The 25,360-nt window shown below is 36.1% G+C and overlaps 1 protein-coding gene across 5 annotated transcripts in view; it reads left to right on the forward strand.

The window, feature by feature from the left end:
• LOC125240351 (scavenger receptor class B member 1) overlaps positions 1 to 25,360 on the forward strand; it is a 180,467-nt gene that overhangs the window by 87,408 nt on the left and 67,699 nt on the right. For 2 of the 5 annotated variants that reach the window (XM_048148246.1, XM_048148247.1), the window contains exons 3-4: positions 16,929 to 17,020; positions 19,714 to 19,809. In XM_048148246.1, coding sequence (XP_048004203.1) covers positions 16,929 to 17,020; positions 19,714 to 19,809 — 188 coding nt within the window. Of the gene's footprint in view, positions 1 to 2,277; positions 2,456 to 16,928; positions 17,021 to 19,713; positions 19,810 to 25,360 lie in introns of those variants that run through there. The other 3 variants (XM_048148248.1, XM_048148251.1, XM_048148249.1) reach the window with 3 other exon arrangements.

Consider the following 25,360-nt stretch of genomic DNA (forward strand, 5'->3'; position numbering starts at 1 on the left):
ACTGTGGCTTCGCTCGGAAATGGTTTACGGGGATCTAAGAATAAGCAAGAATCGGTCCGAGATCGCTGGTATCACATTGTAAAACATGTAACCATCTATACCTTCTAGTTTTCCACACTTGGTTGTATTATTTAACCTTGCGAGCCGATATAGACCGAGTTTGTATTTTCCGATTTGAACCAATGTTATTTAATTTACGAGCATGCTAACACATAAGTATACATTTATTTATTTATTTGGATATAGTCGTCTGCATGGCATTTGTTTTTGGGCACTTTCGCGAAAACAATCAATGAAAAAACCGGCCAAGTGCGAGTCGGACTCGCCCACCGAGGGTTCCGTACAAACTTTCTTTCAAACTACCTAGTAAAAATAATCTCATATTTTCATATAACTCTAATGACTTGACTAGAAGACAAAAGTATAGGCACTAATGAGTATTATAGTGTATAGCGCCATCTCCCGGTCAATTTGCTAACTAATTTGCGCGACCTGGTTTTTCAGAGATAATTCTTTATAATGTTAACCGATTTAAACAGTTTTTACTTTATTGCACAGAAGATGGTTTACGTAACATCTCGTATTAATTTTAAGTACGATATACATCCGCAAGGGTGGGTAAATTGAAAGTAAAAATCTGAAAAGTTTTTTGTGAATTAAAAAAAAAGTATTCAAAATATAAACACGATTTTATTTTTCCTGTAATATATAGCATAAAACCAATGTTTACTAAAATTTTCATAATTTTTCGTTGGTAAACTTCGGAGATAAGGGGGGGGGGAACGGTATTTTTTTTACATTTTCCTTCAAAATTCTTTTTTTTTCCACAACAAAAAAATTATAAAAAATAGTTTATTTACGTTCAATTTGAGCTCTTTCTAACGATACCCCACTTGACCTAGTAACTTGAAATTTACAGTTTGCCCCCCTTTCATTTTGACCATTTTCTACAATTAAAATTAATATATTTAAAAAAATTATACTTTCTATTTATAGAGGTTTACAATGTTCACAACTATTCCAAATTTCAAGTTGATAGCATTAGTAGTTCTCGAGATATTTAGGAATGTGACAGACGGACAGACAGACGGACAGAGTCGCACCATAAGGGTTCCTGTTGTACCTTTTTGGTACGGAATCCTAAAAATACACTAAAATACACTAGAAAAATTCAATTAAAAAAACTTAGATGGAATTTCAACTGCAACTATATTTGAAAACTAAGTAAATACCTATTTTTTATGCTGTTATAAAAAAAAGTGCGTGTATTATTATATGTAGAGACTCGGGAAAAATTGGTTTAGAGTAAGGTTGGACGAAATGAGCACTAGGGGAAAGAGGGATGGGATAATACCATAATGGATTTTTTCTACTCCCGTGTTGTTATTCGTCATTTACCGTGTCGTACATAGATCGTTAAAACCCTACATAAAAGATGCCCGCCCCCGGCCGGCGCCCCGCGCACCCACGCATACGATATAGCTCTTAAAGCATAGTGAGGATGCCTTTAAGGGATATAGCGGGCCGCGGGGCGCGGGGGCGAGCGACAGGGTGAGTGCAGGTTGCAGAGGACAAGTCAAAATACTTATAGGAATGAGTGCGAATTTCAAGAAAACTATTCAAAAGTAAGTGCATGGTCGTAGAAAAAGTATTGTATGCAACGGTGTTTAACTGAGTCAAAAAAAACTCGTGGCGTCTTAATAACAATTTTCGGCTTCGCCTCAAATTGTTACCCACGCCACTCGTCTTTTTTGACCTCCTTTAAACGCCTGTTGCATAAAATACTATTTAAAGTAAATTATTTTTTAACACACCATCTGGTAATATTCGAAAACGAATAGCAAAATTGCACTTTATCCTAATACCTACCATATTTTAAGTTTGAAAGTATATTTTCTAACATTGTTTTGCCACTAAAATCAAATGTTATTTCTAATATTTTATTTAGTAATTAATGATTTATTTGTGATCCATCGTGTTATTATCACTAATTAAAACAAAGTATCTTTTAAAATGTCAGTATCTTTAAATGTTTTCTAATTTCCTTATTTTTACGCAAAAACACCAAAGTAATTTAAAATAAATATTAAATATTTCAAAATATATTTCCGAGCAATAACCAATCCAATTTACATAAACCTTGACGTCACCTCAGCTTTCGTAAGATATTTTTCTAATTTTCAATATTTTCCACGCCACGGACTCCGGTATATTTAGCATTGCGGCAATGCTGATTGTTATTAAAAAAAACGTCGACACTTACCGAATTCAATGTTCGACGGCCAGTCACTAACGTGCCGCCGGGCGGTTGGCAGCATGCTGTAATTTCAGCCAATCGCGAAGCGTTCGATTTTCAAATCCGTGTTCGATTTTCAAATTTGTGTTCGTTCAGGAACGATGGCCGTTCACAAGTTTAACCGTTATATGGACTATATTAGGACCCATAGACTGATTAGTGAGTTATTTTCTTTTATACAGTGCTTAGCTTGTATTTGTTTTAAGTGTTTATATTAGGCAATATTTCTTGGATTATTTGCATGATAAATGATATAGGAAATAATCGGTACTTTGATTTCGTACAAAAAATGGGTGGTATATATGTATGTGATTATGTAAAAGTGTCTCGTTCTATACATATCTAAAAGTATAAAATGAACACATAAATAAAACTAGTTCGTAGAAATTGTTGTCCAAAATAAAATAACGTAATTATTTGGTTTATTTGGGTCAAACTAGTTATTAAAGTTATTATTTTGATTTATTACAGTGGAATTAAAATAACTAGATACGAGAAAAAAAATATAAATTGTTCGATTGTTCTATAGACCGTTTTAAATAACAAGTGCAATTATTTATATACCAGACAGTTATGCTCAACTAAACTGCAAAAATATCTATACACAACAAAGAACCATGATCTCTTGTTGTTATAAATGTTAGAAAAGTATCTTCTTGCCGCCCAGAGTCCTATAAAAAGGTCTCCCATATCATCAATTCATCATTCATTATATTTGAAAATTTTCTTTTGTCTAGTTTTATTTGTATTAGCCTTTCATTTGAGTTTTAATTCGAGGTCAACTAGATTCTATTATGAGTTTTAATGAAAAGTCATAATGAGGAAGTAGTGACATTTTATCACGCCAGTAGGCGCCACCCAGACCGCCTGCTGTCACTCACAAATCACTTTTTTTAAGTTTTTTATACACGTATAGCACATACTCCGTACCTTGGCTGAAGTGGCGACAGCTGTCATAACTTTTTTGTGCGCTTCATTATATTAATACATGTAATGAAATATAAAAAAAGTTATGCGAATATGTACGAAGTCGTGATATGAGTCATGCTGGCATGTGATATCACGTCAGACGATGTTCACTGTCACGACATATTGTATAAAGAAGTACCTATATATCGCTGTAAAATATAAAATAAACACACAAACATAAGTGACGAAAATTAACGAACAATCTGTAAAGCCTTTGGTCCTGTGTTCGAATGTCGATTAGTTTATTTATTTGTGTGACGAGCGCAGATATTTGTTCCTGAGTTATGGATGTTTTCTATGTATTTCAATATTTGTATATTATAATATGTTTATTGTCTGAGTAACCGCAACATAAGCCTTAGCTTACCGTGGGACTTAACCAATGTGTTATGGCCGCTGTACACATATGGCCAACGGTTCCACCAGCCCTTTGTGAAACCCCTTGGCCAAGATAAGAGCCTGTTTACCAGCGGCGAACCAATCACTTGGCATTGGCTCTTCATGAAAGATGGACGTGGAATAGAAAAGTCTAGGAAATTCTAGGTCATAGACGTTGTCAGAAAAATTTGATTAAAAAATAATAACCCCGTAGTAAAATTAAATTATTTGAAATATTAACAATTTTTTGAATATTCTGATAAGAACATTTATCTTTTTTGGAAATACATTAAACATTTAAAAGGTTATTTTATTTCCTAAAATCTACACTATTATTGGCATAGATAAACTTATTATTTTCGTAAATATTTCACTACTGTCCTCTCTGACGGCTGACGACCAACTGAATGAAGCGCCAACGTGTAAACGCAGTTGGCCATTGGCGCCAAGATCCTTTGATGTGTGGACAAAAAACCGACACCAATCGGTTGGCCGGCAAGCGCAAGCGCCAACTGCCAACTTACGGCCAAGTAGCCCTCTACACGCTTGGCCAAGGGGGTTGATGAAACCGTTGGCCATATGTGTACAGGGGCCATAAGAATGTTTCTTACGTATCCATACTAATATTATAAATGGGAAAGTGTGTGTATTTATATGTCCGTCTCTCACGGCAAAACTGAGCGACGAATTGACGTGATTCTTTAAGAGAAAATATTTGAAGGGAAGGAGAGTGACAAAGGGTACTTTATGTCTCTTTCTAACCCCCCACTTCCCTAAAATGGGAGGGTGGAAGTTTGTATGGAGCATTCCGCAATTTTCGAATTTAACGCGAGCGAAGCCGCAGGCAAAAGCTAGTATGTATATATATATATATATATATATATATATATATATATATATATATATATATATATATATATATATATATATATATATATATATATATATATATATATATATATATATATATATATATATATATATATATATATATATATATATATATATATATATATATATATATATATATATATATATATATATATATATATTCATATAATATATATTAATTTTCCCTCACTAGCTCGGAAACACGTGTTTTGTCCTTTAATACCAGCGGGTAAAAACGCATTTTATCCACTAGTGGGTAAAGTAATTTGACCTTGAATAAAGTCAAATTAACTGCTTTAAAATTTATAAAAGTAGGTGAATCTAGTAATAAAGATGATTTACCACCTGTGGAACTACTGGAAGCAGTGATAAACGCATTCTTTGCGTTGTAGTTTCCTCGCTATAGTGAGGGGAAAAGTTTTGTGTTACACTCTGGTGCAAAAGTATTTTACTTCTCGTGTGTTAAAAAACTCACAAGTTCAGGATTCTATTCTCGAACCACTCGCTTCGCTCGTGGTTCAACTATAGAATCCTTTCACTTGCTCGTTTTTCAATTCCACACTCGGCGTTAAAATACAACTTTGCCCCATTGTATAACAAATAACTATTATTTCTCATGACATGAGTTAGTGTTTACCGGACGGACAATACAATAATCACGTTTCGCGATAGTTATGTTATGTTATATTATGTTATTACTTATCTTCGAATACCTATAGCCAAGGCCACGACGTGTCTTCTGTAAACAATGGTACGTACGTAATGTAAATATGTATTGCACAAATTGCTCACGTATTTATACTATAAGTTATGTTTGAGAGTTTCGTCTGCGAGAAATGATAAATTAAATTACTGATAATAAGTTTTTTTTTGGCAAAAAATTTTGGTCTATACTTAAAATACTAAGGACCCATAGTCCTTGAAACTGAACAAAAGGGTTTAATGTTTGCTTTTTGTTACCTAATTAGAGCACTTCAAATGGACGTCGGTACAAACTGCGTACAACTTATAATAAATTGCATGAATTTGACGCATTTTCATCAAATTCCGTATAAACGGTTCGGCGACTTAAACGTGAAAAGATGATAGACAGACACACACACAGTTTTTCTCGCATTTATTTACGTAGGATGAAAAATATGAAAGTTTGTTACTTGTATGTTGTGTGTCGTGTTTAGACGTCATTTAAAATCACGCACAGTAAATATTTACTACTCAATAGGTGTGTAAAATGCGTTTTATATTGATTTATTTTTGTTTACTCAGCTAAATCGGAATAAATAAACGGAAACGTAAAAAGCTAAAAGTAAAAAAAAATACCTTTCATTTTTATTTACAAATTAATTTAACCACAAACTAAGCTAATCTACATCTAAATGGAACACGCAAAAAAAACCTTTTCCATCTCAGTAGCCGGCAAAAAGTGACCCAACACGGTTTAGTAAGAAATGAGAACGTAAAAAAAAACGGTACACTATGACCTCTAAATCTTTGACGGTTGTATGGGAGTGGGGTGCACAGTTAAAGTGGTCAAGTTTAATGTGGCCACATAAATGTAATGGTTTGTTATGTCATGGATTATTTGAGTTACGAAAGCAGGTTAGTGTGATTCGGCAGTTTTAAATTGTGTGGAAAATTGTAACACATCTTGAGAGTTTTTTGCAAGCGAAACCATGATTTTTTATGCTATGTCGGTGGCAAACAAGCATATGGTCCGCCTGATGGAAAGCGGTCACCGTCACCTATGGACGCCTGCAACTCAAGGAGTTTCACGTGCGCTTTGCCGACCCATTAGAAACTTTTGTATTTGTGCCATTCTCAAGCAAAAGGTAACATTTAGTATTTTTTCTGTAAACGTCACATTTGAGACTTTTAGACTAACACTACACACCTACAACAAACAATATGAAAAATCTGCAAAAAAATAAGTGTCTAAAAGTCGGACTTCCAAAGAAAAAAAATGTGACCACTATTTTACTAAAATGCGAAATCAGAAGAGTAGAAAACCCGAAAAACTATATTCAGAAAATACGTTGGACTGTAACAAAAGTAGGTACCATCAACAACACTGTTAGCTGTATATTTGTAATCCTTATTACAAGGGCATAAAGTCTACCGATGGTTAGCTAAGAGTGTTGCTGTGAGTACATAGGTAATGCTTTCATAACTAGGTCTTTATACATTGAATTAAGACTATATTATAAGTTTAATTGTATCGCTTAACTTCAAACTTTGTTAAATCGATTCTGCCACAAGGTTGATTATATTTTTAATACAGTTGCGAAAAAACACTACTACTTACTTACAATTACAACGAAATAAAACAATCCGAACTATCAATTTTCCCATGGACATTGACGGCTTATTTGACAATTCAAAGGCGTATTTTTGAAGCTTTTAAACTTGCGTGTATATTTTCGAGTTTGCTATTCATCTAACATAATTTATTTCATTGGGTGCCATAAAAACATAAACATTTACGATTTGGGACGATTGTTTAATGTACAACTACATTTTAATTTAATCGATCCATTTATGCCCCGACGTATTGCAAATAACGTAAAATAATTATGACATATCGCGTTACATATTGAGGTTTTTTGAACGTGCATTAAGTTAAAACATGGTAGACGCCTCTACTTTGACAGTAGAAGACGCGTTTCGTTCCAATCATGTTCTGTTTACACGACTCATGACCGATTTTTCAATGTATAAACCATTTTATAAATTATGTTTAGTATGACTAAAAGTAAACAATTACATATGAAATATTAACGTTTTAAATATTAATCACTTAATAGTATGTTTATAGTTTTATTCTGTCTTAGTAAACTAGACTAATATGAAAACAGCTCGGTAAGTAGTCGTAAAATGGAACGTATATACTTTTTACGCACTAGTTCGTAAAATACAACTTCTCGCACGCTAAACAGCCAAAAAACGGGCACTTTTTGAGCAACTGTATTAAAAAAGTACATTACATCAGAGGCCGGGAAAATGAGGATTTCCGGCCAAGTGGGTATATGGGATAGGGATACGAGGCCGGGAATCCGTTTTCACGCCGAGGCATGTATAGTGCTTTTCTCAAACATACAATGAAATAAAAAAAAATGCTCTAAAGGACAATATTTTATAAAAAAAATTTACTTTGCAGGCCTAGGCCTAAAAAATAATATGAAATCCCTTTACAGTCCTCTCGAGTTGTTGCGCCCAAAAAGCGATACTTCCCAGCCCATTTTAAGGAACGTAAAGACAATATTTCATTGCATGTTTGAGAAAAATATAATATTGATCTGAAACACAATCAACCTTATAGCAGAATGGATTTACCCAAGTTTTAAGTTAAGCGACATAATTAACAAATGGCAAAATTTAAAGTTTAGTTAAAAATAATCTCTCGTGATCTTTCGTACGACTAGCATTGCGAATAGTTACAAATCATAATTCATTCCCCGCTATTTAAAATTAGCACGTTTCTCCTTTAAAATAAGACCTGAAATTACAATTTGTATCAAATTCTAAACAAAAAAACCGGCCAAGAGCGTGTCGGGCCACGCTCAGTGTAGGGTTCCGTAGTTTTCCGTATTTTTCTCAAAAACTACTGAACCTATCAAGTTCAAAACAATTTTCCTAGAAAGTCTTTATAAAGTTCTACTTTTGTGATTTTTTTCATATTTTTTGAACATATGGTTCAAAAGTTAGAGGGGGGGGGACGCACTTTTTTTTCCTTTAGGAGCGATTATTTCAGAAAATACTAATATTATGAAAAAACCATCTTAGTAAACCCTTATTAATTTTTAAATACCTATCCAACAATATATCACACGTTGGGGTTGGAATGAAAAAAAATATCAGCCCCCAGTTTACATGTAGGGGGGGTACCCTAATAAAACATTTTTTTCCATTTTTTATTTTTTCACTTCATCGGCGTGATTGAAATACATATTGGTACCAAATTTCAGCTTTCTAGTCCTAACGGTTACTGAGATTATCCGCGGACGGACGGACGGACGGACAGACAGACATGGCGAAACTATAAGGGTTCCTAGTTGACTACGGAACCCTAAAAATAGTTAAAATAGTTAAGGTCCATGTTTCCCATAGGATCAACTGACCCAAGTCTCCCGTTAAATTGTTTGTTTACCTTGTTATATACGTACCTAACATTCGTTTTATGGTGAAAAAACTGTAGATTTTTGCTTCGACAAGAGGCAAATGAGCAAACAGGTCGCCTGATGGTAAACGATCACTGCCGCCGATAGACACCCGAAACACCAGGCAGGCAAGCATGGCCGCGCGATAAATGATAAAACATCAGTAGGCCTAGCACATGATGGCCGCGGGAGTATGTCGCCGCGAGATAGATGACACGTCTTTGTCTAATTGTATTAATGACATAAGGACAGGTAGTCTATCTCGCGGCGACATACTCTCGCGGCCATCATGTGCTAGGCCTGCAGGCCGTCCCTATCGCGGCAAGGCACGAAAGTTAAACAAACTTTGCCGCCGAGTGAAACACAAAATTTTTCACCACACCAACACGAACAAAATACTGACTATAAAACATCAAACTAAATCAAATTCATCAATCTATTCAATATTTATGATTCAAAATCATCATTTGTAAGTAATTTCTACCAGCCAGCTTAAGACATAAAGTTACATTTTATATGAAATTACTTTGCACCCTTGTGGATAAAATGCAATTTTGCTATCTGTTTTCGAATAGCAAAGTAAGTCTTTACTAGTTGGTGTGGTGAAAATAAATAAAAACACTGTTTTAAACTTAACTTTTAGGAGTCTTGTACAAGTAGGTAAACAAATTTCAAAATACTGTTCATTACACAAGCATGATATTGTGTATGAGCGTTTACTTTGTACCTAATTTGTAATTTCCTTGAGCCATAACTATAATGAGCGGTTTTAAGCAGTAATTTACGTGTAATTCTTGAAAGACTATTTGACCCTTGAACAAGTAACATAACACCCATTTATACTTTCGAGCGTGTTTTTTTAAAAACCATGGCATGATGTATTTGACTGCAATTTGTGTAAACCCCGTCCCGCCCACTGTGCATATTAAAGGACATAATAGACGGTCAAGCAAATCTAGCCACTAATAACCTATCCACAAAATTAAAATTTAAAAAAAACCCCGACATAGTAGACCGATTTTCATGAAACTTGGCTAAGAACGCTCCCGACTAACTCAGCTTTCAAACAAAAAAAAAACGAAATCTAAATCAGTTCATCCGTTCGGGAGCTACGATACCACAGACAGACACACACACACACACACACAGACAGACACGTTTTTGCGTCCGGGGTTAAAAAATGCGCGAAATTAAAATCTTCTGTAGGAATGAAAACCTTCGCCTCTACATTTTTAATCAATTTTTAATCTCTGTCTGTCTGTCTGTGGCATCGTAGCTCCCGAACGGATGAACCGATTTAGATTTGGTTTTTTCTGTGAAAGCTGAGTTAGTCGGGAGTGTTCTTAGTCATATTTCATGAAAATCGGTGTACTATGTCGCGGTGGGGGTTTTTTCAAAATTTTAATTTTGTGGTTAGGTTATTTAAGTAAGTATTTTATTAAACAAAATAACTGTCATTTTCAAGATAGCTTGTCACGTTCGTAGAGTTCATAACCCGCAAACGTGAAGTAACAATTATGTTGTACATAATACAATCCTTATACGTAATTAATGTGTAGGTAGTGTTTCTGCTTACTTTTACTATTCTACACAAGGTAAGTAACTACTTTATTACTGTGTAGTGAGTAAAAAGAATAGAGACCATTATCTTTTATTATGTTGTTTAAAACAGAATAATAAACTCAGTCAAAGTTCAAAACTATATTTTTCTACTCGTCGACTGTAATCTGTCAATTAGGACACCACAGACTAAACTATAAGTGCTAACTTTTCAGTGTTGGATACTCTATGGCAGTTCCGACTCAACTATAATAATATATGTAATCTCATTATAGTTGACTTTAAGTTAACTGTAATAATTTCAAAAATAGAACATCATACAATTTCTATACTAATTTGCGATAACTGGCAAATTTTTCTGCATCTGAAATACATTTTTTTTTATTTGTCGCGTTATCGGCCAATCAGAGACGGTTATTACAAACAATTGGTTGCTAGGTAATTCGATGTTGATACAAAGGTGAACGACGCTATTAACATTAATTTTAACTTGCATGAATGATGATATTTCCGTCCATTGATGATGAAGATTATGACTCGTAGAAAAAGTATTGTACACAATAGTGATATAACTAAGCTTTTCACTCTCGTACCGTACTATTAGGCCACTCAGCAAGCTTCGTGGCCTAAACATGGTACTCGACTGAAAAGCTTTGTATTATATCACGATTGTATAAAATACTATTATACACCGTGTTTTTTTTTTGTTTTCCGTTAAATTAGACACTTCGTTAGGTTCATTATCAGGAACCACTCTGTATATCAGCTTTAGTTAAATTCGCGAAAAAAACTATCAGGTAACGACAAAATCGGTGTTCGTGGGTTCAAATTCAAACCCGGTAAATTCACACTAATGTTGTTTAAATTAAGAGGATACGGTAGCGAAAATGCTAAAATGGAAGGAGCCCCCCTTTCAACTTGGGAATTTGAGTTAAATATACAAGTGTTATTAACTAGATTTATCGAAAAAAAATTGTCCATTAAGAACAACTCAGTCAAAAGATATTTCAAAAAAATCTTTAAAATCGAGGTTCCACTCTCGACTCTTTCCTCCTTTAAAACTTAATCAATCGGAACGAAATTTGAGAATCTGAATAATAACCGTTTAGCTTTTTTGGTTAATTTTTACCAATCTTGAGTATCACACCTTTTTTTGCGCTACAATGAAAAAGGCCGTTTTAGATAATTTTTGATTGGCTCTAGACTCTCTAGAGTCTTTAAAAAGCGAAATATCAAAAAAATCAAAACGGTCCGACACAGATAAAAATAATAACAATCTGTGTTGAAAAAAATCATTGCTCTATCTTCAAAAACCAGGGAGGAAATAGTCGAGAGCGTTTGTATGGAGAATTGACCCCTACCGTATCGTCTTAAGAAAGGAAATCTCAAACATACCCTTCTCAAACTTTTCAAGTAAGAAGGGCCTACCTTAAATCAAATTTTCATTGTTTGCCCCATCTGTTCGATGGAGAGTCAGTGGCACACTTTATTTATAAATTTCGTTTGTTTCGTTCCATATTTAAATAAAAATAACAATAGAATTGAAAACCAATGGCAGATATCGATCATATTTCAAAAATAGAACAGCCGATTTTCATAGACAGGTACTTATTCGAATAAGAAAATCGCGCGTTCGAATTTCAAAAATCGTCTCTCATTTTTCCTTCAAAACAAAATCAAGTGAACTTTGGAATTTGAAGCCATAATACGGAACTATAACCATCTCGTTCCCCCACTTTGTTATACAGCGAGGGAAACAGTAGCCGTCTCATGTTAATGTCAACTGTCGGTCAAGATTGTATAAACACGGCTTCCTCGGTGTTTGATCAACAAAGTCACGTTCTCTTCCTGGTAGGAGCGATGCACTGAGGAGTACTTAATACCTATGTATATGCGTATATGTACATACTAGCTTTTGCCCGCGGCTTCGCTTGCGACAGAAAGAGACCAAAAGTAACCTATGTCACTCTCCATCCCTTCAACTATCTCCACTTAAAAAATCACGTCAACTCGTCGCTCCGTTTTGCCGTAAAAGACGGACAAACAAATAGACACACACACTTTCCCATTTATAATATTATATTATGGATACCTCATGTACGGACATATACTGCATTTAAATGAGATGCAAGACAAAAACTGTGCAAAAACGTTGTATTTCAGTCTAAGGGTACCTACCAATACTACCAATACGTTAGTATCCAATATAGGGTCGTTGTGCTAGTTTCCGTCTATTTTTAACCGACTTCAAAAAAGGAGGAGGTTCTCAATTCGACTGAATGTTTTTTTTTTTTTTATTTTTTTTTTTTTTTTTTTTTTGTATGTATGTTACTCGATATCTCCGAGAATCGTGGACCGATTTTCAAAATTTTTTTTTGATCGAACCGGTATAACCCCGAGATGGTCCCATTGGCACCAAGTCAGGGTCTGATGATGGGATCCTGGAGAAATCGAGGGAACTCTTCAAATGTTATAGGCACATGTAATGTTTTTAGTCTATTTTTCAAAGGTACACCAGTATTTACGTCTGATGGTAATAATTTTATGTGGCTGAGCTGATGATGGAAGGTCAACTCCTCAATGGTTAGGAGTTAAAGGATAATTCTTTCACTACTGTACATGTATTCGGACTGATACATATAATATCACTAGGAACCACTAAAAATCAACAAATAAATAAACTTTTTAACAAAAAATAAAACCGCCTTCAAAAATAAGCGCGTTACAAAACACGGAGAAACTAAAAAGCCAAAAATAATAAACCTTTCAATTCAGATTTCTTATCGTATTGCAATAAGCTAAACATCCAAATTATAAACAAATCAATTATTTTTGGAGTCGGTACCGGCCTGTGTATGGTTGGGTGGGGCAAACAGGCAATAGCAAGGCGACGAACAGGTCTGGTACCGACTACAAAAATAATTGATTTGTTTATAATTTGGATGTTTAGCTTATTGCAATACGATAAGAAATCTGAATTGAAAGGTTTATTATTTTTGGCTTTTTAGTTTCTCCGTGTTTTGTAACGCGCTTATTTTTGAAGGCGGTTTTATTTTAGTCTATCCACATTAGGCTAGTTTCCTACTAGTCAAATCAGCTTCTTTTTAAGAACTGTCTAAACATTTGTTCATATGGAATTACTATGAAATACTGAGGAGTGACGTCACGGTCAATTCATTTACTGTATTATCTTCTCTTATTTATTTTTGACTTTATCTCTTTGACTTATTACATGGAAATTATGTTCAAACTTAACTACTGTCCATATTTTTTTTTTCTAATTTATGTGAAGGTCATGACCCCCCCTCCCCCCCCCCGCCCTGGATCCGCGCCTTGGCGAATGCCGGGATAACGCAAGGAGGACATATGACGATAGACATATTGCAAGAAGTGCTACAAAGAAGGATGCAAATTTCGTCAAATAGACGAAAACTATCGCTGCTAGCTAATAATTAGCCATTTTACCAGGGTATCTCGATGAAGTAATGTATAAAAATGGATTACCTACTAAGTCATTGTTTGACAAGTGGCACTATCACTAAAGCCTCAGGCAAGCAAACAAAGCAAGTGGCCGGTGAAAAATCAACAACAGAGTACGAAAAATGGTCATTAGTGCCGTAATAGATGTACAAAACGGTGTGCGGTATGTATGTGCGGTTAAACTGTGGAATGAGCTGCCTACTTCGATCAGGGAAGCACAGTCGGTTGCATCGCTCAAGTCGAAATTGAAGAATCTGTGGCTAGCTAATCTAAGCGATCGGTTATGAGTTGTGTTGTCTCACTGTCTCAATGTCTGTATTATTTAAATTCTCAATTGTTCTTTTCCCATTTTTAGTGTAATTTCTCCATTCCTTTTTAGGGTTCCGTAGCCAAAATGGCAAAAACGGAACCCTTATAGTTTCGTCATGTCCGTCTGTCCGTCTGTCCGTCTGTCCGTCTGTCCGTCTGTCACAGCCGATTTACTCGGAAACTATAAGTACTACAGTGATGAAATTTGATGGGAATATGTGTTGTATGAACCGCTACAAAATTATGACACTAAATAGTAAAAAAAAGAATTGGGGGTGGGGCCCCCCATACATGTAACTGAGGGATGAAAATTTTTTTTTCGATGTACATACCCGTGTGGGGTATCAATGGAAAGGTCTTTTAAAATGATATAAAGTTTTCTAAAAAACATTTTTCTTAAAGTGAACGGTTTTTGAGATATCAGCTCTCAAAGTCGTAAAAAGTATGTCCCCCCCCCTCTATTTTTATAACTACGGGGTATAAAATTCTAAAAAAAATAGAGGTGATGCATGCTAATTAACTCTTTCAACGATTTTTGGTTTGATCAAAGTATCTCTTATAGTTTTTGAGATAGGTTGATTTAACTGTAATTTTGGTTAAGTTATTGGTTTATTATATTTGCTGCTACGGAACCCTTTGTGCGCGAGCCCGACTCGCACTTGGCCGGTTTTTTTTATGTAATATTTGTTCATTCCCATAAATTATGTGTGTATTTATTTAATTATTTGTCTTTCTGGTACCTTGTTGTACATGTTGCTGCATTTGTCACCCTCATCTCTTTTTATCCTCTCATTCACTCAAAGGTTAGCTGGAAGAAATCCCTCAAAGGGATGAGTTCGCCTTTGTGCTGTTCTTTACTGTAATTATTGTGTTTTTTGTTATTAATTGTATAAAGAGTTTATTACTACTACTACAACCTATAAACTTTGAGAATTGACCATCTTCTTTTTTTTTACAAGCTTTTTTTATTATTTTTTAACTTGCCTTGTTAGTATGTTAGTTTGGGTCAAAACGTAGAAGGGCGTTTTCCAAAATAAATCTCGAATATCGAATTTCACCAGATCCGGACGTGTTTGGGCTCATTCTTCTCAGAATCACGAGCTGGGGGCCGATTTTTGAGTCTCACTGTCACTAAAATACCGGTTGAAAACGGTGAATTGCATATTATTTTCAGTGACAATTTTCTGAATTCGAACGCCGTGAGACACAAAAATCGGCCCCCTGATTCGATCCCGACGATAAAAAAATGTGTCCCAAATTTTCCATACCAAATTCGAGTTACGCACTGTAGTAAGTTCATACTAAAATCGTGACGTAAAAAAAAATTAGAACACATTTTTTATCGTCAGGATCGAATCAGCTCGTGATTCTGAGAAGAATGAGCCCAAACACGTCCGGATCTGGTGAAATTCGATATTAGAGATTTATTTTGGAAAACGCCCAGAAGCTAGATTTCACCCACTTCCCGGTTTCTGATTGATCTGAAATTTTGCACACATATGTAAATCACGTGACAATGCAATATTATATTATCATAGAGCTGATCTGATGATGGAGCATAGGAACTCTATTATGAACCGACGTATCCCCATCGAGTAAGGGTTTTTTTAGAAATGACTCGGAAAGCAGCAGATGACTGTTGAAAGAAGGGTACAGTCGGCGATAAAAGCTTGTTCGAAAAAAGAAATGTTTGCAAAAAAAAACTTATACAATTCTTAAGTTCCTTCTCTGTAACTGCCATGAAGTCAAAATGTTCAATGTTAATTATTGCAATTTTAAACATTCCTGCAAAATGTTCAGCGATAACTTGTTTGTCAGCTTGCTCTGCTTGCTGATGTAACCTGTGCTACAAAAATTGCATGTAGTGTAAGACATAAGCGCAAGGAATTGGTCAATTAATTGCATCAAGCGCTTGCTCGTCTAAACCTGGCTTTACTCCCGTATTGAATGAACAAACCGGTTCTATTAAAAAAATAATTTTACCGGTTTTCACTAACTGTCCTTGTTAGTTGCGTGTATACGTTAAAGTCAATCGCGCGAATCCTTTGGGGGTCGCTGGAGCCTGGGTTTGTCGTTCAAATTGACCACATGACCCTCCTCCCCCTGGGGCATGGGCTAGGCACACATGACCCCCCCCCCCCCTCCTCCCCCTGGATACCAAGGTAGATCCGCCCTTGAAGCCTGTTAAATAGGCTAGTTTCCTACTAGTCAAATCAGCTTCTTCTTAAGAAATGTCAAAACGATTTGCTAATATGGAATTACTATGAAATACTGAGGAGTGACATCACGGTCAATTCATTTACTTTTTATCTTTCTTTTTGACTTATTAAATAGAAATTATGTTTAAACATAACTACTGTCCGTGTTTTTCTGCTTTATTTCGTGCACTGCATAATAGTTATTTGTTATACAAGGGGGAAAAGTTCTATTTTAACGCCGAGTGTGGAATTGAAAAACGAGCAAGTGAAAGGATTCTATAGTTGAACCACGAGCGAAGCGAGTGGTTCGAGAATAGAATCCTGAACTTGCGAGTTTTTTAACACACGAGAAGTAAAATACATTTGCACCCGAGTGTAACACAAAACTTTTCCCCTCACTATAGCGAGGAAACTACAACGCAAAAAATGCGTTTATCACTGCTTCCAGTAGTTCCACAGGTGGTAAATCATCTTTATTACCAGATTCACCTACTTTTATCAATTTTAAAGCAGTTAATTTGACTTTATTCAAGGTCAAATTACTTTACCCACTAGTGGATAAAATGCGTTTTTACCCGCTGGTATTCAAGGACAAAACACGTGTTTCCGAGCTAGTGAGGGGAAAAATATTTTATTTTAAATATAGGAAACTAGCCTATTGAATAATTATTAATAGTGAGTTGTTTGTTCCAGGGTTCGTGCTCGCGTCCGCAATAGTGCTATTGCTGGCCGGGATCATATGCGCCATATTCTTCGGCACCTGGGTCCGGCTGTTCATAGACCATGTGAGTACAGACTACACTATACATAAAGGAGAGGCAGAGCACATGAAACTACTTCAGTGCTACACAGAAGTTTCGGTGCCACACTTGGCAAATAACTATGTAACTATGGGGCTATATTTCCGAGCTCAAGCGGCAACCTTCAACTCTAGGGTGAACAGGCATGTTTTATCGTATCGTTTTACCCCCCCCCCCCCCCCCATCCTTAATCCCCTCCCCATATTTCATTATCTTCTCGCTACTCCTGCTATTTCTTGTCTCGTTTTAATTTATTATGGTTTTAGTCTGCATTGTATTTCTATAAATGGTATCTTACTGTACTGCACTTAGGGCCGATTGCCCCAAGCCTTCTGTCACCGTTAAAGCGTTCGTTGAATTAGATTGTATGGGAAGTTCCATAGAAATCTTCTGCGTGACGATGATGTGTCTGTTAAATGTGGTTGATGCAACTGGCCCTTAGTGTGTTGCACTATCGCCCGACCCTGGGCCTCACGACGGAAGACCAGCGCTGTGGCTCCATCTGTGCCAGAGCATATGCTGAGTGGTGTCCTTTTGCGACCACTATACCAAACTTTATGTATATCCATGTTGTGATTATGTACTTTAGTATGTATGAACCTTCTTGGTTGCAATAGATGTATTTTCTTTTTTTCTTTGTTTTCTTTCTTTCTTTCTAGGCGAGCTCACTCCATCGTAGGCCACATAATGCCTTTGGCTAGTCTGTGACCAAGAGTAAGCCCATTTATAATTTTAAAAAGTTTCATTTTTGGCACAAGCTTTTATCGCCAACTGTACCTTTCTTTCGACAGTCATCTACTGCTCTCTGAGACGTTTCTAAAAAACCCTTACTCGATGGGGATACGACGTTTCATGGCAGGGTTCCTATGACCACCTTTCTGTTCCATCATCAGATCAGCTCCACGATACCATAATATTGCATTGTCACGTGATTTACATATGTGTGCGAAATTTCAGCTCAATCGGAAACCGGGAAGTGGGTCAAATTTAGCTTCTACGTTTTGACCCAAACATACTAACAAGGCAAGTTAAATAAAAGCTTGTAACATAATATATAAAAAAAACCGGCCAAGAGCGTGTCGGGCCACGCTCAGTGTAGGGTTCCGTAGTTTTTCGTATTTTTCTCAAAAACTACTGAACATATCAAGTTCAAAACAATTTTCCTAGAAAGTCTTTATAAAGTTATACTTTTGTGATTTTTTTCATATTTTTTAAACATATGGTTCAAAAGTTAGAGGGGGGGAAGGACGCACTTTTTTTTCCTTTAGGAGTGATTATTTCCGAAAATTTTGATATTATCAAAAAACGATCTGAGTAAACCCTTATTCATTTTTAAATACCTATCCAACAATATATCACACGTTGGGGTTGGAATGAAAAAAAGTATTAGCCCCCACTTTACATGTATGGGGGAACCCTAATAAAACATTTTTTTCCATTTTTTATTTTTGCACTTTGCTGGCGTGATTGATATACATATTGGTACCAAATTTTAGCTTTCTAGTGTTTACGGTTACTGAGATTATCCGCGGACGGACGGACGGACGGACGGACGGACGGACGGACGGACGGACGGACGGACGGACGGACGGACAGACAGACATGGCGAAACTATAAGGGTTCCTAGTTGACTACGGAACCCTAACAAAGGCTTAGTAGTAATGACCTAATTACAATCGTTGACGCTAGACGCCGATCGAAACGGAGTCTGGCCAGGGGCCCTATACTAGGGTGTGCCATCTCGGTATGGCAAGATCTCGAAATACCGAGATCTCGCACCATTTTTGCAAGATTAATCTTGCACCCCAAATCATGCGAGATCTTGCTAGATTCCGCTGCAGTACATTTCATGACAATTCGCGAGAGCGGCTGCACTTCAAAATTTGTTTTAAAAGTTCTGTAATCGTACCATATATAAAGTTTTAAAATAGTTTTCAACAGTAAATAAATATTTAAAAGACAGTTTCCCGACAAACAGTTGTATAGTTAAGAATTAATTGGTGCTGGTCAGCTAAAATGTTATCAATTAAAGATTATAAGTAGATAGTCCGCTAGAAGTATGGAAGTACTTTTTAAAGTCTGATACAAACTTTGCAAGGCAACTTTTAAACGTCGGTACGTTCACACGTACATATTCATGAACGCTAAGCAAAAAATAGATATGACGCAAAAAAAGTACCTATTACAAAGTCTAGCTAGATGCTGCAGGCAGGGCTGACAGATGATATGGTCGCGTTCACTGTTTATTGAACGAAATGTTTGTTGTGTTTTAGTTGTATTCTGTTATGTTTTTCCTTTTTTTTCCGTTTTGTGATTTATGTGTATTGTTACTTTGTTATGTAAATAGTTTTATTTTTATTTTTCTGTCTCTTTTCGTCTTCTTCTTTTTTATTGTTGTGTGTATTGTTGTATTTTTTATTGTTGTGTGTTTGTTATCTGTTGTGGCATCACCGATGGGTCCTACGGAAGACCAGCGCTACTTCCATGCTGAGTTGGGTCCATTTCGTGATGCGCACTTAATGTTCTGTTCACTGTTTGTGTGTACATGTACGTACGTGTTTGTGAGCATCATGAATAAATATCTTTTATCTTTATCTAAGTACACTAAAGTCTTCATCACCCGCAGTTTCGGCAGATCTATCGCCAGGTTCGCCCCTAATTTTCAACTAATACTTTAGGGTCGGCTTACACCGGAATGGCAGCGGCCGGCAGAGGCGAGCAGCGGCCGGCAGCGGCGAGCAGCGGCCGTCAGCGGCCGGCCGACCGCTGACGAGGTAATTTTTCCCCTCACTAGCTCGGAAACACGTGTTTTGTCCTTTAATACCAGCGGGTAAAAACGCATTTTATCCACTAGTGGGTAAAGTAATTTAACCTTGAATAAAGTCAAATTAACTGCTTTAAAATTGATAAAAGTAGGTGAATCTAGTAATAAAGATGAATTACCACCTGTGGAACTATTGAAAGCAGTGATAATAGTTATTTGTTATACAAGGGGGCAAAGTTGTATTTTAACGCCGAGTGTGGAATTGAAAAACGAGAAAGTGAAAGGACTCTATAGTTGAACCACGAGCGAAGCGAGTGGTTCGAGAATAGAATCCTGAACTTGCGAGTTTTTTAACACACGAGAAGTAAAATATATTTGCACCCGAGTGTATCACAAAACTTTTCCCCTCACTATAGCGAGGAAACTACAACGCAATAAATGCGTTTATCACTGCTTCCAGTAGTTCCACAGGTGGTAAATCATCTTTAATACTAGATTCACCTACTTTTATCAATTTTGAAGCAGTTAATTTTACTTTATTCAAGGTCAAATTACTTTACCCACTAGTGGATAAAATGCGTTTTTACCCGCTGGTATTAAAGGACAAAACACGTGTTTCCGAGCTAGTGAGGGGAAAACGCATTTTTTGCGTTGTAGTTTCCTCGCTATAGTGAGGGGAAAAGTTTTGTGTTACACTCGGGTGCAAATGTATTTTACTTCTCGTGTGTTAAAAAACTCGCAAGTTCAGGATTCTATTCTGGAACCACTCGCTTCGCTCGTGGTTCAACTGTAGAATCCTTTCACTTGCTCGTTTTTCAATTCCACACTCGGCGTTAAAATACAACTTTGCCCCCTTGTATAACAAATAACTATTAAACTTTATCGACGTATTTAAAAAAGACAAGTATCACTTGACTAACTTAAACAGGCAGCGGCCGCGCGACCTGTTTGAGTTATAGTGCGACAGAATATTATAGAGAATGCAGTGCATGTGCATGTGTAGCAAAAAACATTTGATTTTTGCCTCTTAAACGAATTCCTTAGTTTTGTTTTACAATATTTCTGGTACGTGTGTGTTTTGCTCAAAGATAATCGTCATATAAACAGAATGAACAAAACCATACGTAAAGACGCCCGGGAAGTTATATACAATGTGTATATTAGGTGTTTGAGCGAATCTTACGCTGGAAAAATATTGCCAATTTCAGGCGTTGTTTACAAACAAACGGCTGAATTGACCATAACTATGTATTACATAAAAATATAGCTTTTTATTCTCAAATAAAGCTACAGATGCATGCAGGCGCGTATTAATGACAATTTCTGTATATTTGACCCTTATTTAAACTGAAAATAACTGTTTACATTGTCGTGGTGCATTGACATATTCTATAGCACAACCAATACTTTTAGATACTTAGACGTTTTACAAATGAATGTGATATTGTATGTACATATGAGTACCTACCTCAGGCACTGGTCCCACCGCGAGCTAGTGAGCTATGAGCTATCGGCTATAAAAACGAACAAAAGATAAGCACCCCCGTGCAAATAAAAGAGACACGGCGATTTTGATAGCTCACCGCTGGGCGAGTAACTATAAACATCGCCGTGTCTCTTTTATTTCCACAGGAGTGCTTATTTTGTGTTCGTTTTAATAGCCGATAGCTCATAGCTTACTAGCTCGTGGTGGGACCAGTGCCTCAAGCGTGTATCACAGCATTCACAGCTGATCCCCGGCCAGTGAACTCGCGGGTAGGTTAAGGAATTCATATTTAATATTATGTCATATGAAATATTTCTTTGAAATACCAGCGGACGTGCAATTGCCTTTATAATTAGTATCCCAGTATATCCTATAAAATACTATATATTATCTTAATATTATCATTTTTCTTTCAATTATAAAATGATTATTTTCGTTTGTAGACGTTTTGGCTTGATATAAAATTAATATATATGGGTAATATCGTTTAGGGTATAATAAATGTAACTTGTTGAAGCTCAGTGGCGCCCTCCGCAATTTTCTACATTTTTCTGTCGCACTGTAGTCAAGTGATATTGGTCTTTTTAAATATGTTGATAAAGTTTGAAATTATTTCACACTAAAAGTGCTCGCCGCGTTGCTGCCGGCCGCTGCCATTCCGCTGCCAGCCGACCCTTCTTTCATAAACTCATAGGATAAGAATTAAACCTTTTGAGTCCGGACAGGTAAAATAACAGCATCTACAATCAGCATATCAAATCTTGTGCTCAGTGGTGTCAACTAGTGTAAACGCAGAACGGGCCTTTACGCTGCGGGGTTTTTAGGAAGAAATATCCGAACCCAACTAGCGCCGTTTCCTGCACAGCTTTTTTTTTTCTTTGAAAATAACCCCAGGTCCATTTTTTCCATGTTTTACAATGTTTGCATTATTAAATAGAGTGTCCACCGGTTATATATGGTAGGCGTGTTCAGTGGATACATGTAGAACTCAGCATCATAGTGTAATAATGGAAAAAATGGATTAGTTACAATTGCCCCCAAGTCGAGATTTGCCCCGCTGTACCTTATGTACTTCCCCAACCTTATGTAGTTTCCATTTAATATATTAGTATGGATGTATTGTATTTATTTATATAAGTATGTATATCGTCGCCTAGCACCCATAGTACAAGCTTTGCTTAGTTTGGGGCTAGGTTGATACTGTAAGGTGTCCCCCAATATTAATTAATTTATTTTATTAATAATCAAATTATTCCATTTATAATAAAGTTCATAAATATCACGTGTCTCACCACGGCCAGGTCGGGGTCGACTGGTCAAGCATATTGACGTCATCAGAGGTCAAGCCTTAATGATGATTTAGCGGTCGAAAATTGATATGCTAACTGAATTCCATCAATAATGGCTGATATGGGCATAATAATGTAAAATAAAACAAAAATTTAAATAGATATAAGTCACTATCTAAATACTATATGGAAAATATACATACATAAACTAACTAAAATATATAATATATACATATATATACATATATATAGATAAATTAGAGTTGGACTAAGCTAAGTTTGCAGGGATGTTGGAAGCCCAGACTGTGGATGTATTTTAACCCCCGACGCAAAAAAGACGGGGTGTTATATGTTTGACGTTTCTGTCTGTTTGTCTATCTGTCTGTCTGTTTGTGTGTATGTCTGTCTGTGGCATCGTAGCTCCCGAACGGACGAACCGATTTTGATTTTTTTTTTTTTGTTTGAAAGCTGAGTTAGACGGGAGTGTTCTTAGCCATGTTTCATGAAAATCGGTCCACTATGTCGTGGGTTTTTTCAATATTTTAATTTTGTGGTTAGGTTATGTAAACATAATTTGAAAGAAGTTTGAGACAATGTCAATGAGATCATTAGGTTAGTTTCCTACTAGACAAATCAGCTTGTTTTTAAGAACTGTCAAAACGATTTGCTAATATGGAATTACTATGAAATACTGAGGAGTGACGTCACGGTCAATTCATTTACATACTTATTAAATAGAAATTATGTTTAAACATAACTACTGTGCATATTTTTCTACTAATTATGTAGTGCTTTATTTTCTTGCACTGCATAAAATATTTTATTTTAAGTATAGGAAACTAGCCCATTGAAATGACGATTTACACAAATTTCACTGCAGTTTTGTATTAATGATCTTTAAATCTTGAAATCTTCAAATCTTTATTGCAGTAATATTACACATTACATAAAAATGTAGCAGGTAATACAGACCTTGTAAGGTAATTGTTCTCTTCTCAAAAAAATCCGTAAACCAACCACCTGCACGACCAATGGTTCTAAAATGCTTTGACAATAATACACTATAACTATGTACGCATTACCGTATTGTAATTTATATTTATAGCTGATATTCTATATAAGTAAAGTTAATACATATGAAACAACCACAAAATTAAAATTTTACAAAAACTTCCGACCGCGACATTGTAGACCGATTTTCATGAAACATGGCTAACGCCGTGTCTTGCGTGGGCGACGGTCGCGCGATGGTCGCGCGACGGCGATGCGACGCATACGAAATCAAACCTTATCGATATGGAAGTATGAGACGCGATGGCGACGGTCGCGCGACCGTCGCCCACGCAAGACACGGCGTAAGAACACTCCCGACTAACTCAGCTTTCAGACAAAAAAAAACTAAATCTAAATCGGTTCATCCGTTCTGGAGCTACGATGCCACAGACAGACAGACACGTCAAACTTATAACACCACGTCGTTTTTGCGTCGGGGGTTAAAAATGGTTTGGTTGAAGGATTTTTCTAGTATTTGCTTCAAACCAACACTATTGAACTCAAAAATCGGCGCATTACCATATCCACACATATTGCACAGTTAGCGTCACTTGCCCTTGACTCACTGTCAAACACAATCTTGACATTATAATCCAAACAAACTTCATATCAGTGCAATCAAGTAAACTTTACATTGTGCAACCCGCCTTACGACACGCACACAGCTATATCAACCAATCGCGTCCCATCTCCTCACGCACACGCGCGTAGCTTATACACGAAGATTGCTAGTTGGTTATAAGGCTGTGTATATAAGATTAGCGTTTGAGATTTCGCACGTTGGCAGTTTCGTAATGTGGCCTCCAGTTTTTAAGATAAATATTTTATGTTCTCCTCGACATAGTTAACGGTTGAGATTTTAAATATTTGGGTGATTTATGACGACTTTGACATTGTTGGTTGAATGGTTCAGTGGTTGCTAGGGACTGAGGTCGTCAAGTCGAATTTCAGTAAACTATCTAGTTTAAAAGTTGTAAATAACTTTTTAATTATGATTATTTTCACCTACCGTAAAACGGGGCTACTTTGCTCCCCCATGGGTCAGTTTGCACCACCTTTAAATAAATATATAAATAAATAAATATTGGGGATACCTTACACAGATCAACTTAGCCCCAAACTAAGCAAAGCTTGTACTACGGGTGCTAAGATTGCTAAGCGACGATATACATAGTTAAATAGATAAATACATACTTGTATACATAGAAAACATCTATGACTCAGGAACAAATATCTACAGTGCTCATCACACAAATAAATGCCCTTACCGGGATTCGAACCCAGGACCGCGGCTTAACAGGCAGGGTCACTACCGACTGAGCCAGACTGCTACCGACTGGTCTGGCTTTAGGTTATGTTAGGTTATTTAATACATAAGTACAATAGATAAATAAAAATAAATAATAAATAAATATTGGGGACACCTTACACAGATCAACTTAGCCCCAAACTAAGCAAAGCTTGTACTATGGCTGCTAAGCGACGATATACATATTTAAATAGATAAATACATACTTATATACATAGAAAACACCCATGACTCAGGAACAAATATCTGTGCTCATCACACAAATAAATGATGTCTCATTGAGCCAGACCGGTCTCAAAGATGTCTATTAAGCTCTTCCATAAATTAGGCTTTAAAGCCAATTTATTTCTTGAGATTTATTATTATTCTTGTGATTATGTTCTGTTTATTATTATTCTTTTTATTTTATGTTTCGATCACAATC

The sequence above is a fragment of the Leguminivora glycinivorella genome, chromosome 27 (genome assembly GCF_023078275.1).
Source record: "Leguminivora glycinivorella isolate SPB_JAAS2020 chromosome 27, LegGlyc_1.1, whole genome shotgun sequence".
Classification (NCBI taxonomy): Eukaryota; Metazoa; Arthropoda; class Insecta; order Lepidoptera; family Tortricidae; genus Leguminivora; species Leguminivora glycinivorella.